Here is a 16,338-nt window from a genome sequence, read left to right on the forward strand (position 1 = left end):
TTTTTGTGTCAACTTAATGGCAGGTTTCCCAAAGAGAAGAAGAGATTTATTTTTATAAAGAGCGCAGATTTTTTTGGGAGATTCTGGCAGGCAACTTCTCCATTTTCTAGACACCCTGAAAGGAACAATCCACCAAATTATTTATAATCAGCCAATTATTCCCCTAAACAATATTTTAGCTATCATGGAAAAAAAAGTTATTGCTGTTCCCTTCTCTAAAACATTAACGACGACATCTTTGATAAATTACAGGTTGAGAGGTTGTGGGTGTGTTCAAACAAGCCGTCCATTCCCTTCACTAACCCGGGAACACACAAGCCAAACAGAGGGAGGATACTAACAAAGACTGATAAAGTGTTCTTGGCTCCCACCAATGATATATGATTACCATGTGATCTGAAGTTACCGGTGTGTGTGTGTGTTTGTGTCTGTGTCTGTGTGTGTGGAATTCGCTTCAGTCATTGCACCCAAGTCTGGAAGACTTGTTGAGGCGCATAAAGCAGGCGACCCCTCTTTCTTTCTCCCCTCCTCCTTTTCCTCTCTGTCTGTGTGTGTCTCTCTCTCTCGCTCTCTCTCTCCAAGACAGCGATCTCGCTCCCTCCTTCCTCCTGCACACCTGTGTGCTGTGTACAAGCCCGGAAGATTCACCATCTCAACATCTTAGAATAGACTGGGACCCATCCGAGCAACTTTGAGGTATGGCTCGCGTCCAGAGTTGAGCTACGCTTCATTGTGATTGATTTTATTTGTTTTTTGTTTTGTGTGGGAGAGAAAAAGAAAATAATTGGTTCTGATGTTGAATGATATGTTCGCAATTCGTTAACTCAGGCAGATTTTCTACGGCGAGGCTTCACGTCCTCCACAAAAGAAAGTAACAATTGTATTGTCTTATTGCAAAATAGTTTGCTGGTTGAAGTTCTTCTTCACACGGGCGGTTTCTAAATGGCGTGCGTTTAACGTGAGGGACGAGCGATGCCTTGCGATGTTTGATCTGGTTTGAATGGCGATAATTCTGGACAAGTTGTCGAGTCCGTCTCTGAAAAGCTGGCATAAAAAAAAGTGACCTTGTATTTAGTAAGTGTACGCTGCAGTGCCCGGGAGGGTTGAATGGTTTCAGTAAAGCTGTACAACTGATCAGCTTGTGTTAGGACTGGGGTCATTGAATGAACATGTGAATACCACCGGACAAACTTACCAGTCCCACACTGGCGGTCCTGCGATCATATGGGATTAGTTAGGTTTTATTTGCTTTGGCTTTAAAAAAAAAAGTGGCATCCTTTTTAAAGCGACTGTCATCCTTGTTGGCGGTTTGTTTGCATTATATCTCTCGAATGTCTGTTTGTTTTATGTGTGTGTATATGTATAGATGTATTGATATGTGTGTGTGTATATGTGTTTACATGTATGTGTGTGTGTATATATCTGTGTGTACACGTATAAATATATATATATATATATATATATATATATATATATATATATATATACTGAACTTTTTGTGCTTATTGCATTGTTTACAGAGTACTATATGTGTAGAGCTGCGAGTAGGAATTTAATTATTCCGCTTTATGACAATAAAACTCTCTTGACTCTTAGCTCTTGATGCAGGGGGGCTGTGCGTGGGGTGGGCTGGAGGAAGTGGCGATTGAAGCGTAAAAAAAGTGTTTTTCTAGTTTACATTCCATTCATAAAGTCAAGACCAAAAAAAACCTGATAACGTGGCAGCCCAGAAGTGTGTGATGTAACGGCTCCACCCAGGGCTGCAGGGGGCCACTTGTGGGGAGGGAGGGAGAGGGGGGATAGATGAATGCAAAAAGTAATTGCAGTCGTTTTAGTTTCCTTGTGGAAGGAAATTGGTGAGCAGATTCCCAGCAGGATTGGTGAAGAGCGTATGATGTTCAGCATGGAGAGAGGCCTTTCGGCCCACAGGCTTTGTGCTGACCACCAGCCATCTATTTATGTGAATCCCACACTAACCAAGCTTTTTATTCTACCTGTACTGTCATTAACTCCACCCCCCCCCCCCCCCCCCCCCCCCCCCACAGATTCTACCACTCACCATCACCAGCGGCAATTAACCAATGGTCGATTGCCTTTAGGATGTGGGAGAAAACCTGCACATTCCCAGGAAAAACCTGCAAACTCCACACAGACAGTGCCTGAGGTCGAGACTGAACCCAGATTTCTGGCACCACGAGGCAGCGGCTATGCCAGCTACACCACTGTGCCACACTTGTGCCCGATATAAAGATCTATAAATTCTCGTATTAGTCATACAGCATGAAAACAGGCCATTCAGCCCGACTTGCCCACATCAACCGAGCTGCCCTATCTGCACTGGCCCCATCTGCCTGCATTTGGCCCATATCCCTGTAAACCTGTCCTATCTATGCACCTGTCTAAATGCTTCTTAAACATTGCGATAGTACCTGCCTTAACTGCCTCCTTTGTCAGCTCTTTCCAGACACCCACCACCTTCGGTGTGAAAAAGTTGTCCCTCGGGTTCCTGTTAAATCTTTTCCCCCTCACCTTAAACCAATGTCCTCTGGTTCTTGATTCCCCGACTCTGGGTAAAAGACTCAGTGCATCTACCCTATCTAATCCCCTCTAATTCTGCTCTTAATGAATATCCTTCACACTTCCTTTGATGCGGTGTTTTAGTCCATGCATCAGCCACACTGGGAAGATGTCAATGGAAGTTCAACAACCCAGAATTACAGCAGGGCACTCAGTGGGCTTGGGATGTTACTCCATCTGGGAACGGATAGCTTTGGCCTGGGATGGAAGGGCTGAAGGGCTGAGTGGCCTCTTTCTGTTCTGTGTCAATTTAACGATTGATCAATTGACATTCAGAGTTCAGAGACATGCTCCAGAGTTGAGAAGCAACAAACTGAGGCATGAACTGAGGCAGGTACTAAGCAACATTGCAGGTACCATGTAAAATACATAATAACATGTAAAATACATTTAGACAGGTACAAGAATAGGAAAGGCTTAGAGGGATGTGGGCCAAAACGCAGGCAGGTGGGACTAGTGTAGATGGGGCAACTTGGTCATCATTGGCAAGTTGGGCCAAAGGGCCTGTTTCTGTGTAGTACAACTCTATGACCCCATCCATGGTCAAGTCCAACGCACAGTCCAATACCACTGTTGCAATTGCCTTTCTTTTTACTGCTACATTAAACATACATCAATATTGGTAGGTATAAAATGTCCCTTGAAAAAGACCAGGTTAGTTTTTTTTAAGCAATGTCAAAGGTGATGAATGACAATACAGAAGCCAGGTTGACCCATGTGAAATAGATAGGGTGAATGAATGCATGGTCTTGTACTCAGAGTAGAGGAATCGAGAACCAGAGGACATAGATTTAAGGTGAGGGGGGAGAGATTTAATAGGGACCTGAGGAGTAGCTTTTTTACACAAATGGGTGGTGGGTGTATGGAATGAGCTGCCTGAGGAGGTAGTTGAGGCAGGTACTATAAAAAGTTTGCAAAACATTTATAGGAGAGGTTTGGAGGGATATGGGCCAAACTCAGGCAGGTGGGACTAGTTTGGACGGCATGGGCAAGTTGGGCCAAAGGGCCTGTTTTCACACTCTATGACTGTCCGTCTCTGCTAGCACACTCAAAGGCTGATCTAATCAGGCACTTGTTCACATCGGGAATAATTTATTGCATTTTGCAAAACCGCTGACCATTCCAAGTGGTGCTTTCAAAGTTGGAGCAAGTTGCTGCATGAACTCTTTCCTCCGTGTTGCCTCTTGTTCTTTTGCTAAATCAGTTTCCTCTCTCGGTCGACCACACAGCCAATGGGGAACTATTTTTTCCCCCTTATTTACAGTTGAAGCATAATCCAGGACCAGTCTCAGCCCGGTCACTCCCTTTTCCCTCCTCTCCCATCAGGCAAGCAATACATTTTTACACAAAGGGTGGTGGGTGTATGGAACGAACTACCTGAGGACATAGTTGAGGCAGGTGTGAAAACGCACACCTCCAGATTCAGGGACAGTTTATTGCCAGCTGTTATTAGACAACTGAACCGTCCTATCAGCAACTAGAGAGTGGTTCTGAGCAACCATCTACCTCATTGGAGACCCTCAGACTATCTTTAATTGGACTTTACAGGACTTTATTTTGCACTAAACGTTATTTCCTTTATCACGTATCTGTATTGTCTTTCCGCTGACTGATTTGCACGCAACAAAAGCTTTTCACAGTACCTCAGTACACGTGGCAATAAACTAAACTGAAACAGTATCTGTCTGCTGTGGACAGCTCGATTGTAATCATGTATAGTCTTTCCGCTGAGTGGTTAGCACGCAACAAAAGGTTTTTCGCTGTATCTCGGTACATGTGACACTAAACTAAACTAAACTAAAGATGTGAATAAGTTGGCATATCTCCCTATAGTCTGATAGTCCACAGGTCTCCAATGAGGTAGATGATAGGTCCGGACTGCTCTCAAGTTGGTGATCGGAAAGTTCAGTTGTCTGATGAGAGCTGGGAAGAAACTGTCCCTGAATCTGGAGGTGTGCGTTCTGTACCTATTGCCTGATGGAAGAGGGGGACATCTCCAAAGAGAACATCTCTTGCATTCACAACGTTGCCAACATTCTGCAATGAGTCGTCCTCTGTCTTCCTATTGGGACCAAATGGCATCTTCATCACCCGTTCGAAAGTCAAGCCTTATCTTGGAATCTGGAATCTTTCCTCTTCACTCTTTGGAAGACGTAGAGTTATAACATGGTACAGCACAGAATATAACATGGAAGCAGCCTCTTCATCCTAACCTTGCTCATGCCAAGTTGGCATATTGCTAGTTCCATTAGCCTGTATTTGGCCCACAGCCTTCTAAACCCTTAAAGCATCCCAAGGGACTTTGAAGGTATGTTTTTTGGATGGCTGTGACACTGAGCCTCAAAGTGTGATATTAGGATGGAGCAAACAGGATATTAGTTGGAAAATCTCATGGAACTGAGAGAGGTTGAAGTGGATTAATAGCAGGGGTGCAGGCAGCCAAGCCAAGGCTGTCATTGGTGGGCATTAACGTTGAGAAAATGAGAGATGTCAGCGGATGAATAATGAATTGGAGAACCAGCATAATCCAGGGCCAGTCTCACCCCAGTCGCTCCCTCTTCTCCCCTCTCCCATTACGAAAGAGGTACAGAAGCCTCCAGATTCAGAGACAGTTTCTTCCCAGGTGTTATCGGGCAACTGAACGGTCCTCTCACCAACTAGAGAGTGGTTCTGACCTCCCACCTAACTCATTGGAGACCTTTGATCTATCTTTAATCGAACTTTGTCAAACGTCAATGCCAAAACTTGCACGAAAATGTTGTACCCTTTATCCTTTATCTGTGCACTGTGGACGGCTTGATTGTATTCATGTACAACCTTATCGTTGAGTGGATAGCACAGGACTAAAAGCTTTTCACTGTACCTCGGTACATGTGACCATGATAAACCAAACTAAACTAAACCTTCTTGCAGGAGGAGGTTATGAATGAAGAGAGAGGCAATGACACAGAAGGAGTTAAAATGAGTGTCAAGGTTATTTGTTAATGCGTTTACCTTGTCTTTTGGCTTTCCATCCTCGATTTTATTATCTATTTCTTACACAATGAACATTCCAACATTTTGGCATGTTTAACTAACAGGAAAGTACCTAGCTCGTACAACATGAGAGTTTCACTTTGGTTCAGCACTGTCCAGTCCAGTCTACATCCAAGCAGTGGGTTTGAGTTTAGTTTATTGTCACATGTACCGAGATATAGTGGTAAGCCTTTGTTGTGTGCTAACAGGTTTGTGGAAAGACAATAGATGATTACAATCATGCCGTCCACAGTGCGCAGATACATAATAAAGGGTATAACGTTTAGCGCAAGATAAAGTTCAGTAAAGCCCGATCAAAGGAAGAGCGAGGGTCTCCAATGAGGTAGATAGTAGCTCAGGACTGCTCTCGAGTTGTTGGTAGGATGGTTCAGTTGCCCGATGATGTTAGGAGAGAATCTTGTTCAACTGTATTTAGGGCTGGTACCTAAACGAACTCCTACACATTGGTACAAACCTAAAATGTCACCACATCAGAGTAGAGCATGATATTCTTACACCCATTTAGCAAGGCTCCTAATTAAATTGTGCCAGTGTGACTTTTGATTTGTGGAAGTGTGATGTAGTCATCAACAACATTCTGAGGAGGGATGTGCTGGCGTTAGAGAAGGTCCAGAGGAGGTTTATGCGAATGATCTTAGGAATGATTGGGTTAACATATGATGAGCGTTTGACGGCACTGGGCCTGTATTCGCTGGAGTTTAGAAGAATGAGGGGTCACCTCATTGAAACTTCACCGAATAGTGAAATAGTGTTAATGTGGAGAGGATGTTTCCACTAGTGGGAGAGTCTAGGACCAGAGGGCATAGCTTCAGAATAAAGGTACGTGCCTTTAGAAAGGAGATGAGGAGGACGTTTGTTGGTCAAGAGGGTGGTGAATCTATGGAATTCATTGCCACAGACGGCCATGGAGGCAATCATTAGGTATTTTAAGGCAGAGATTGACAGATACTTGATTAGTAAGGGTGTCAGGGGTTTATGGGGAGAAAGCAAGAGAATGGGATTGAGATGGAAGATAGATTGAATGGCAGAGTAGTCATGATGAGCTGGATGGTCTAATTCTGCTCCTATGACTTATGAACTTAAGAACGTATGAATGTTGTTGGAACTGATTTAGCCAGATAAGACCAGAGAGAGCATTCTGCCACACTCCCGACGTGCTTTGTAAATGGTGGAAAGACTTGCAGGATATCCAACCTCTCATTTTTTCTTAGTTTAGTTTAGTTTTACTTTTAGAGACACAGCGTGGAAACATGCCCTGTGGTGCAACCAATCCACGCCAACCAACAATCACCCATACACGAGTTCTACCCTACACTGAGCCACCACAAACGTGGAACCACAAGATGTACTTGAGTCAAAGGCCAATGGCGATCACCAGGATGCTAATGGTGGGGACTGAATAATTGTAGTGCCGTTAAATGTTAGAATAATGGAATCTTTTTTGATGACATGGGTTACAGAACTGAAGCAGGGCGATGGAGTTAAGATATAATAATTTTATAGATTGTTGTAAATGGGCTCATGGGGTTTAATAATGTTCACTAGTGCTGATGAATTTCTGGCCCAATGCAAGTTATTTATAATTAAACAGTACATATAGACATAGACATAGAACAGTACAGTACAAGAACAGGCCCTTCAGCCCACAGCATGTATGCCAAGCATTCAATTCAATTCAATTCAATTCAATTCAACTTTATTGTCATTGCACAAATACAAGTATAGGTACAACAAAATGCAGTTTAGCGTCTGGTCATAGTGCAAGATAGTAGAAGTAAAAATAAAAAATACAAAGTTGGCATACAATAAAAGTTTAAAAAAAAATACTGGTTAACAATGTGTGGATTGTGGATGAATTAAAACTGATACATAGGCAGATAACTGTATACAAATGGGAGAGTCTAAGGATGGCTAGCGTCGGGACTCCGAGTTCAGCAGTGTAATGGTGTTGTTGAAAAAGCTGTTCCTCAGCCTGCTTGTGCGAGACCTGAGGCTCCTGTACCGCCTCCCTGATGGGAGGAGGGCAAACAGTCCATGGTTAGGGTGAGAGGGGTCCTTGATGATTTTCCCGACCCGTCTCAGACACCGTTTTCGGTGGAGGGCATCCATGGCAGGGAGCGGGGCACCGATGATGTGCTGAGCTGTTTTCACCACCCGTTGTAGTGCCTTCCTGTCAGCTACGGTGCAACTGCTGTACCATACCGTGAAGCAGGTGGTCAGGATGCTTTCGATGGTACAGCGGTAAAAGTTGGATAGGATCTGGGGGAACAGGTGAGCTTTATTGAGCCTCCTCAGAAAGTAAAGGCGCTGCTGCGCCTTTTTGATCAGTTTGGTGGTATTGAGGGACCAGGACAGATCCTCTGAGATGTGTACCCCGAGGAATTTGTAGTTGGAGATGCGCTTCACCTCAGTCCCGGTGCCAAGACCAACGTTAACCTACAGTATATCCCTCCATTCCCTTCATATCCATATGCCTATCAAAAAGTGTTATAACTGCCATTAATTGCCCCCTGATGCCACCACTAATGCCAGCTGCCTGATAACAGCTGAGAAGAAACTGTCCCTCAATACCTCCAGATTTGGTAAGGCCACCAGCATAATCAAGGACCGGTCTCATCCCGGTCACTCCCTCTTCTCCCCTCACCCATCAGGCAAGAGGCACAGAAGTGAGAAAACTCACACCTCCAGATTCAGGGACAGTTTCTTCCCAGCTGTTATCAGGCAACTGAACCATCCTCACCTACTGGAGAGCAGTCCTGAGCTATCATCTACCTCATTGGAGACCCGCAGACTATCTTTAATCGGACTTTACTGGACGTTTTCTTGCACTAAACGTTATTCCCTTTATCCTGTATCTGTACACTGTGGATGGCTTGCTTGCAATCACGCATAGTCTTTTCGCTGACTGGATAGCACGCAACAAAAAGCTTTTCACCGTACCTCGTTACACGTGACAATAAATAAATTAAACTAAAACTAAACGAATGTATCGACTTCAACCACCATTCCTGGCAGCACATTCCAGGCACCCACCACCACCAAAAAACTTGCCCCACATGTTTCCTTTCAACTTTGCCCCTTTCACCACCATTTTAAGAAGGTCTACTCCAAATCATAAAATGACCAAGATATTCCAAAATTGGACAATTAATTTTGACATCTTTTTCATATCAAACAAAGCAAAACCTGCTGGCTTGAAGCAAGGTTCTTGCAATTATTTCAGAATGTTGCTTTGTTATCTCTGTAATGTATAGAAATATATTAATGGGATGATATTGACTGCTTTGATATGTTGTTCATATTTACCAGTAAAGAATGGAATTTAAAAGACAAAACCAGCCCAAATCAAATGGTTATCATCTGAGAATTTGTCTCTTGTTATCATAATGAGCTAATACGATAAATTCACCAGATGCCTTCTGGAAATTATAGTATATTCTCGCTTTATTGGGAAAAAGTCTTAGATTCAACTTAAGAAATCCATGGATATTGCATGGAGCAGTACTTCAGTAGATAGAATGGCAACCAGCTTAATTGTCACCTTCAAGAACTCATACAACTTTCAGCCCTATCTACTGCAACTTTATTTACTTAGACCCGCTGAGTTACTCCAGCACTTTGTGTCCTTCTATCCAATGACCTAAGCAGATTGCAGTTCCCACATTATCACAGGGATATTTATTCCTTTGGAAACGAGCCCTACCATTACCATTGACCAATAGTACTGTATCCCACCCACTTCCGATGAAGGGATAAGCGCAATTGAAGACTATCTTCACCTCTACACTAAGTGTTAGTAGCTTTATCGGGTATAACGTTACAAAATAAAGCCTGATATTTTTAGCCCATGATGTACTGCATCCAGAAATATTTCCTTTGCATTTGCATGGAATGAGCTGCCAGAGGACGTAGTTGAGGCAGGTATTGCCTCAATTTAAGAAACATTTAGACAGGTACATGGACGAGACAGGCTTCGTGGTATATGGGCCAAATGCAGGGAGATGAAACTAGTGTATATTAGTCGGCATGGGCAAGTTGGGCTGAAGGGCCTGTTTCCATGCTGCATGACTCTATGGGTCTAAACAGACGTTCCTTTCTCCATTTTAATCAGCTCCATCTTTTTTCTCCTGCACACCCTGGGTGTCCTGGGGCCAGAAATGACAGCTGGATGTTAAACAGATGTTTTGAGCTTAGGAAAAGAGAACCTGCCACAAGTTTGCTAAAGGATGAGGTGGAGTCTCAGTATGTCGGCGTTTGGATCGGACAAGTAATTTGTCATGTTTCAGTAACTGAGCAGAAAAACAGAGCGTAGAATAATATGAAGGACCAGTGAGTGTAATGTTTAGTTTAGTTTAGTTGAATTGAATTCAGTTGAGATGAGTTGTTAGTTCTTTCTGATCAGTCTTATGTGCTTTTAGTGCTATTTCTTGTAACACTACAGTTACCAGATCGGTGCATGTTGTGCATTCTCTGACTTATGGTTGACAGTAAAAATGGAACCCATTCATTGCCCAGGGATGGCTTGTAATTCGTAGACTAGACTTTAGAGACACAGCATGGAAACAGTCCCTTTGGCCCATCGAATACCTGCCGACTGGTGATCACCCTGTGCACTTGCACTATCCTACACACTAGGGATAATTTACCATTTTTACCCAAGCCAATTCACCTACAAACCTGTACATGCTTGGAGGGTGGGTAGAAACTGGAGCACCCAGAGAAAACCCATGCGGTCACAGAAAGAACGTACAAACTCCGTACAGACAGCACCTGCAATCACGATTGGACCCAAATCTCTGGCGCTGTAAGGCAGCAGCTCTACCGTTGTGCCACCGTGCCACCCTGTTGAGTTGAGTTGAACTGAGGTTATTATTGTCATCCGTGCCGAGGTACAGTGAAAAGCTTCTGTTTGCCTGCAATCCAGTCAAAGAAATGACTATACATGATTACAATCAAGCCGTCCACAGTGCAAGGATAAACGGTGCAACTTTTCAATGCAAGACAAAAGTGCGATTAAAGATAGTCCAAAGGTAGTTCAATGAGGTGGATGGAGATCAGGGTCCGCACTCTAGTTGGTGACAGCTGGGAAGAAACTTGTCTCTGAATGTGCAGTTTCAAACTTCTGTACCTCTTGCCTGATGAGAGAGGGGAGAAGAGGAGAGACTGGCCCTTAATTATGCTGGTGGCCTTGCCGTGGTAACGTGAAGTTGAGATGGTGCTTCAGCTGGGAATGTTCAGTGCAGTTAGATAACATGTCTGGTTGTTTGTAGCCTGAAGCTAGTCGCTGGCTCCTTCTGAAGATAGAATACAATGTGCTGGAGTAACTCAGCGGGTCAGGCAGCATCTCCAGAGAAAAAGGATGCGTGACGTTTGGGGTCGGGACGCTTCTACAGAGTGAAAGTAGAGGAGAGGGAGCTGGAGGTAAGAAAGGACCAGAACAAAGCTGGATGACAACAGATGACCAAGGAAGGGTGGAGCCCATAATGGCTGGGGAAGAGGTGATAAAAAATGGGATACCAGGATATGAACAGTGTAACTAGTAGGACAACTAGGGAGGGGGGTGGGGGGGGAGGGGAACGGGGGAGAGAGGGAAGAGTCATAGAGTCACACAGTGTGGAAACAGGCCCTTCGCCCCAACTTGCCCACACCGCCCAACATGCCCCAGCTACACTAGTCCCAGTTGCCTGCATTTGGTCCATATCCCGTTAAACCTCTCCTATCCATGTACCTGTCCAAATGTTGCGATAGTATCTGCCTCAACTACCTCCTCCGGCAGCTTGTTCCATACACTCACCACCCTTTTTGTGAAAATGTTATCCCTCAAGCTCCTACTACGGGAATACAGCGTGTATTCCACCGGGTGGCGCTTCGATGGCAGCCTCGCCTACGGCCTGAGTGTCTATTTTGTCTTTTTTTTGTTATTTTTATTGTTATAAAAGATTGTGTGAATGTTCTCTGGTTTGTTTTATGTGTGGGGTGGGGGAGGGGGATGGGGGAAACTTTTTTTTCGATCTCTCACCTTGCCGGAGATGCGATTGTTTTCCGGATCGTATCTCCGGCCGCTCTGCAGCCTAACATCGTGGAGCTGGAGGCCTTGCTCAGGTCTGACTTTGAGCCCCACCGCTGGGCGTGGACTTATGATCGGAGTTGATTCCTTGCCTGGGATCGACGCTCCAACCGTGGCCTGCAGACTTTAACATCAAGGAGCTCGCAGTCTCGGGTTGAGACCGTTGTCGGGAAGCTCCAGAATCCACACAACGTGTGACTAGCCCCGACCCGGGGTAGATCGCCCGGCGCGGGGGAGCTGAGGTTCCCCCCCGTTGCACGAGCTCGATCGCCCTGTCGAGGAAGGCCTGCCACCGGTTACGGGAGTAAGATCGTCCCGTCAACGGAAGGTTAGAGGCCCCTAACTGCTGGAGGACAAAGAAGGAAGAGATCGAACTTTTTTTCGCCTTCCATCACTGTGAGGAATGCAGAGGAGTCACTGTGATGGATGTTTATGTTAAAATGTATTTTGTGTATTCTATTGCTTTTTATTAGTATAAGTGTATAACAAATCAAATTCCTCATATGTTGCAAAACACATTTGGCTAATGAAATATGATTATGATTATGATTAAATGGGCCGAGTGTAAGCGGGTGTTTGATGGTTAGTTTGGACAATGGGGCGAAAGAAAAGGGGCCTATTTCCACGCTGTAAGACTCTAATTCCTTTGTTTTAAATTTGAGCAACAAGCCTAGTTGTCAGATTCCAGATTCCTTTCCAAGTTTTTCCTGGACACTTTCACTCACTAACACGTCTTAAAATCACTAGCAGACTTGGTGTCTGCAATGTCTGTTTTAATATGTCAGGTACAAAGGAACTGGCCAGTCACTGACCTTGAGGGTGGCTCGAAGTAAATTCCTTTATTTCTAAACCAACATTTACTCAAATGCAAGGGAGATCTGGTGAACAGGGAGGAACCCAGACTTGCTCCAGTTTAAGAATAACATCCCAGACTAACAACTATGTGAAGGTTCCTCATTATTATAAGCAGGCCTCGCTGAGGGTGCTGAAATGGAGGCTGCTTGACCCAGCGATGTTTCCACTTGGTTGACCTAGCTCTTCATTACACAATCCACTCTGCAAACCGAGTGTGGCACAGTGGTGCAGCGGTAAACTTGCTGCCCTAGAGGTTCAATCCTGACTATGGGTACTGTCTGTACGGTGCTTGTACCTTCTCCCAGTGACTGCGTGGGTTTTCTCCGGATGCTCCGGTTTCCTCCCACACTCCAAAGATGTACAGGTATTTGTAGGTTAATTGGCTTTGGGAAGTTGTAAAATTGCCCCTAGTGTGTACGATAGTGTTAGCTAATGGAGTGATCGCTGTTTGGTGTGGACTAGGTGGGCCCACAGGCTACTGTTCCCCCACGGTAACTCTAAAGTCTAACTCTAAGGTCTAAAGTCTAAATCTTGTTCAAAATAGCATTTTCCCGCTGCGGCTTGTAAGAATGTGACGTTTCATCTGAGACGGTAACTGGATATTGTTACCATTATTGTGTCTGGAATCGTTGTCATTTCTATTAATGGAAAATGTTCCTGTCTGTAAACAGGACTTTTGGACAGTTGTGGAGGGATTATGATATTGTGGGTAGTAAATGGGCAGAATGGTGGTGCAGCGGTAGAGTTGCTGCCTTACAGCGCGAAAGATGTGTGGGTGTGTAGGTTAATTGGCTTCTGTAAATTGTCCCTATTGTGAGGGACATAAAACTAGTGATCGATGGTCAGCGTGGACTTGATGGGCCAAATAGCTTGTTTCAATACTGTATCTCTAAAACTAAAACCTAAACCAAAAACAGGCATGGTCAGTTTAATGAATGTAGACACAAAATGCTGGAGTAACTCAGCTTTCAGACCGCATCTCTGCAGAAAAGAAACAGGTGACGAAGAGGAAGGATTTCGACCCGAAATGCCACCTATTCCGTTTCTCCAGAGATGCTGCCTGACCCGCTGAGTTACTCCAACATTTTGTGTCTATCTTCGGTGTAAACCTGCATCTGCAGTTCCTTCCTATTCAGATTTATGAATGTTTGAAGTGAAATGGGGTGGCAGATGAGTTTAGGGACTGGATTAATACAGGGAACTGTGGTATAGTAACCAATACAGACATTTGGTTGAGAGAAGGGCAGGACTGGCAGCTCAGTAATGCAGGTTGTAGATGTCTTTTAGATGTGCCAGGTAGGGATGTAAAAGAGGTGGAGGAGATGTATTATTGACTAGGTAAGATTCACAGTCGGACTAAGAGAGGACATCTTGGAGGATCTGGCAAGGTATAATTGGGAAAACATGATATTGTCCATTTTGAAAAGGTGGGCCGAAGGGCCACAGTCAGCCGTGGAGGCCAAATAATTTTAAAGTGGCGATTGATAGGTTCTGGATTAGGAAGTTCATTAAAAGTTAATGGGGAGAAGGCAGGAGAATGGGATTGAGAGGGAAAAACAGATCAGCCATGATTAAATGGCCGTTGGGCATAATTCTACTCCTATATTGTCTTAAGGTCTAATTTGGGCAACAGTCAAATTGGGAGAAGTGGTATATGTGTACAAAACGTAACTGCAGGTAAGGAGAAGCTAATGATTAGGTTAGATTAGGTTCCTGATTGTCACGTGACCTGAGGTACAGTAAAGAGTTTGTTTTGAGCGCTTTCTAATCAGATCAGGTAATATTATACAGGAATATAATGAAGTCAAACTCAAGTACAACAGGTAGAGCAAAGGGGGAAGATACCAGAGAGCAGAATTTAATTCTCAGCATAGTAGCATGACAGTTACAGAGACAAAGTTCAGGAGTGAATAAATCATAGGAGTAGAATTAGACCATTTGGTTCATCCAGTCATTCAATCATCAATCTTTCCCTCTAAACCCCATTCTCCTGCATTCTCGTACCAATGCCTGCAATGAGATGGATTGGGGATTTGGAGCCTAGCCTATGGATTAGATATCCTAGCCGATGGATTAACTGTTCAGAAGCCTGATAACTGAGGGGAAGAAGCTGCTCCTGAGTCGGGTGGTGCGAGCTTTCAAGTTTCTGTGTCGTTTGCCGGAGGGGAGTGAATGGTGAATGAGAGTCACCCTGACTCCCAGTCTGAAGGAGGGTCTCGACCCCAAATGTCACATATTCCTTTTCTCCAGAGATGCTCTCTGGCCCGTTGCGTTACTCCAGCATTTTGTGTCTACCTTCGAATGGAAGGACATGTTGAGGTGGGAGGAGGTGCATGCGGTCCAGACATTGTACCTGCTGTAAACGCGTGATCTCGCCTTCTTCTCTTCTCCAGGTGAAGCTGCCGTGGTACTAAGGGTCAGCCATGCGTGTGATCATATCCTTGGCCTTCCTCCTGGCCGTCGGCTGGGCCAAACCTTTCCAGCAGTCCGGCTTCCTTGACTTCATGCTGGAGGACGAAGGGTCGGCGTTTCTCCCTGAGATCGATGTGCCCATGTGCCCGTTTGGCTGCCAGTGCCATCTGCGAGTGGTGCAGTGCTCCGACCTGGGTGAGCTATATTATCTCAGAAAGTTCATTAATTCATAGCTTCATAAGTTCTCGGAGCAGATTTAGGCCATTCCGCCCATCAACTCTGCTCCGCCATTCAATCATGGCTGATCTATCTTTCCCTCTCAACCCCATTCTCCTGCCTTCTCCCCATAACCCCTGACAATTTTACTAATCAAAAATTTGTCAATCTCCACCTTAAAAACATCCATTGGCTTGGCCTCCACTACCTTCCGCGACAATGAATTCCACAGATTCACCACCGTCTGGCTAAACAAATGTCTCCTCATCTCCTTGCTAAAGGTACGTCCTATTATTCCGAAGCTGTGCCCTCTGGTCCCAGACTCTCTCACTAGTGGAAACATCTTCTCCACATTCATTCTATCCAAGACTTTTCCAGCCCCTCCTTTAATCCGGACAAAATTATGAGAGTGCACTTGAAACTCATTATCCAATGTTTTAGACCAGTTTAACATCTGTCTGAGTTGGGGTGTGCCGTAGCCAGCTGTGAAAGCAACAGTTTTTTTGCAGCAGGGTTTGTTCTGAACCATTGTCATGGAGTCATACAGCATGGAAACAGGCCCTTCAGCCCAACTTGCCCATGCTGAACAATATGCCCCACCTACACTAGTCCTACCGACTTGTGTTTGGCACATATCTCTCTAAACCTGTCTTATCCATGTACCTATCCAAATGTATTTTAAACATTGTGATAGTACCTGCCTCAACTACCTCCCCCAGCAGCTTATTTCACATATCCCCCACCCTTATTGTAAACAAGTTGGCCCTCAGGATCCTATTAAATCTTTCTACCGTCACCTTAAACCCATGTCCTCTGGTTCTTGATTCCCCTACTCTGGATAAAAGATTCCATTCTCCCTCTCTATTCCCCTCATTATCTTATACACAGCAATGTTAGATGTTAGCAAAGCAACATCTAAATCAGTCTGTTAGATGGAAGCAATGTGTTTCAACACATTGGATAACAACCAACCTAAATGGAGGAGAATGCTATTTTGCATCCATTTTGGAGATGATTCTGCTGCACATGGGGGGCTCACCGGAGGTAAAGACCACCAGCGGATGAATACATTGGCTTCTTGGGGAAGTAGAACATGGAGATAGGCAGGACGGGACCATGATTGGAAGCTGAGAGCCTCGGTGAGCAGATGGTTGACTAAGCAAGAATGTAGCTTT

At 44.6% G+C, this 16,338-nt stretch overlaps 1 protein-coding gene across 1 annotated transcript in view; it reads left to right on the forward strand.

Annotated features, from left to right (window-relative positions):
• Window positions 1–298: 298 nt before the first annotated feature.
• The window catches only part of dcn (decorin), a 38,175-nt gene continuing 22,135 nt past the window's right edge, over window positions 299–16,338 (forward strand). The window contains exons 1-2 of the mRNA XM_033038028.1: window positions 299–696; window positions 14,929–15,142. Coding sequence (XP_032893919.1) covers window positions 14,959–15,142 — 184 coding nt within the window. The 5' untranslated portion in view covers window positions 299–696; window positions 14,929–14,958. The remainder of the gene's footprint in view (window positions 697–14,928; window positions 15,143–16,338) is intronic.

Source organism: Amblyraja radiata, chromosome 19, assembly GCF_010909765.2.
Source record: "Amblyraja radiata isolate CabotCenter1 chromosome 19, sAmbRad1.1.pri, whole genome shotgun sequence".
In the NCBI taxonomy this organism is placed as follows: Eukaryota; Metazoa; Chordata; class Chondrichthyes; order Rajiformes; family Rajidae; genus Amblyraja; species Amblyraja radiata.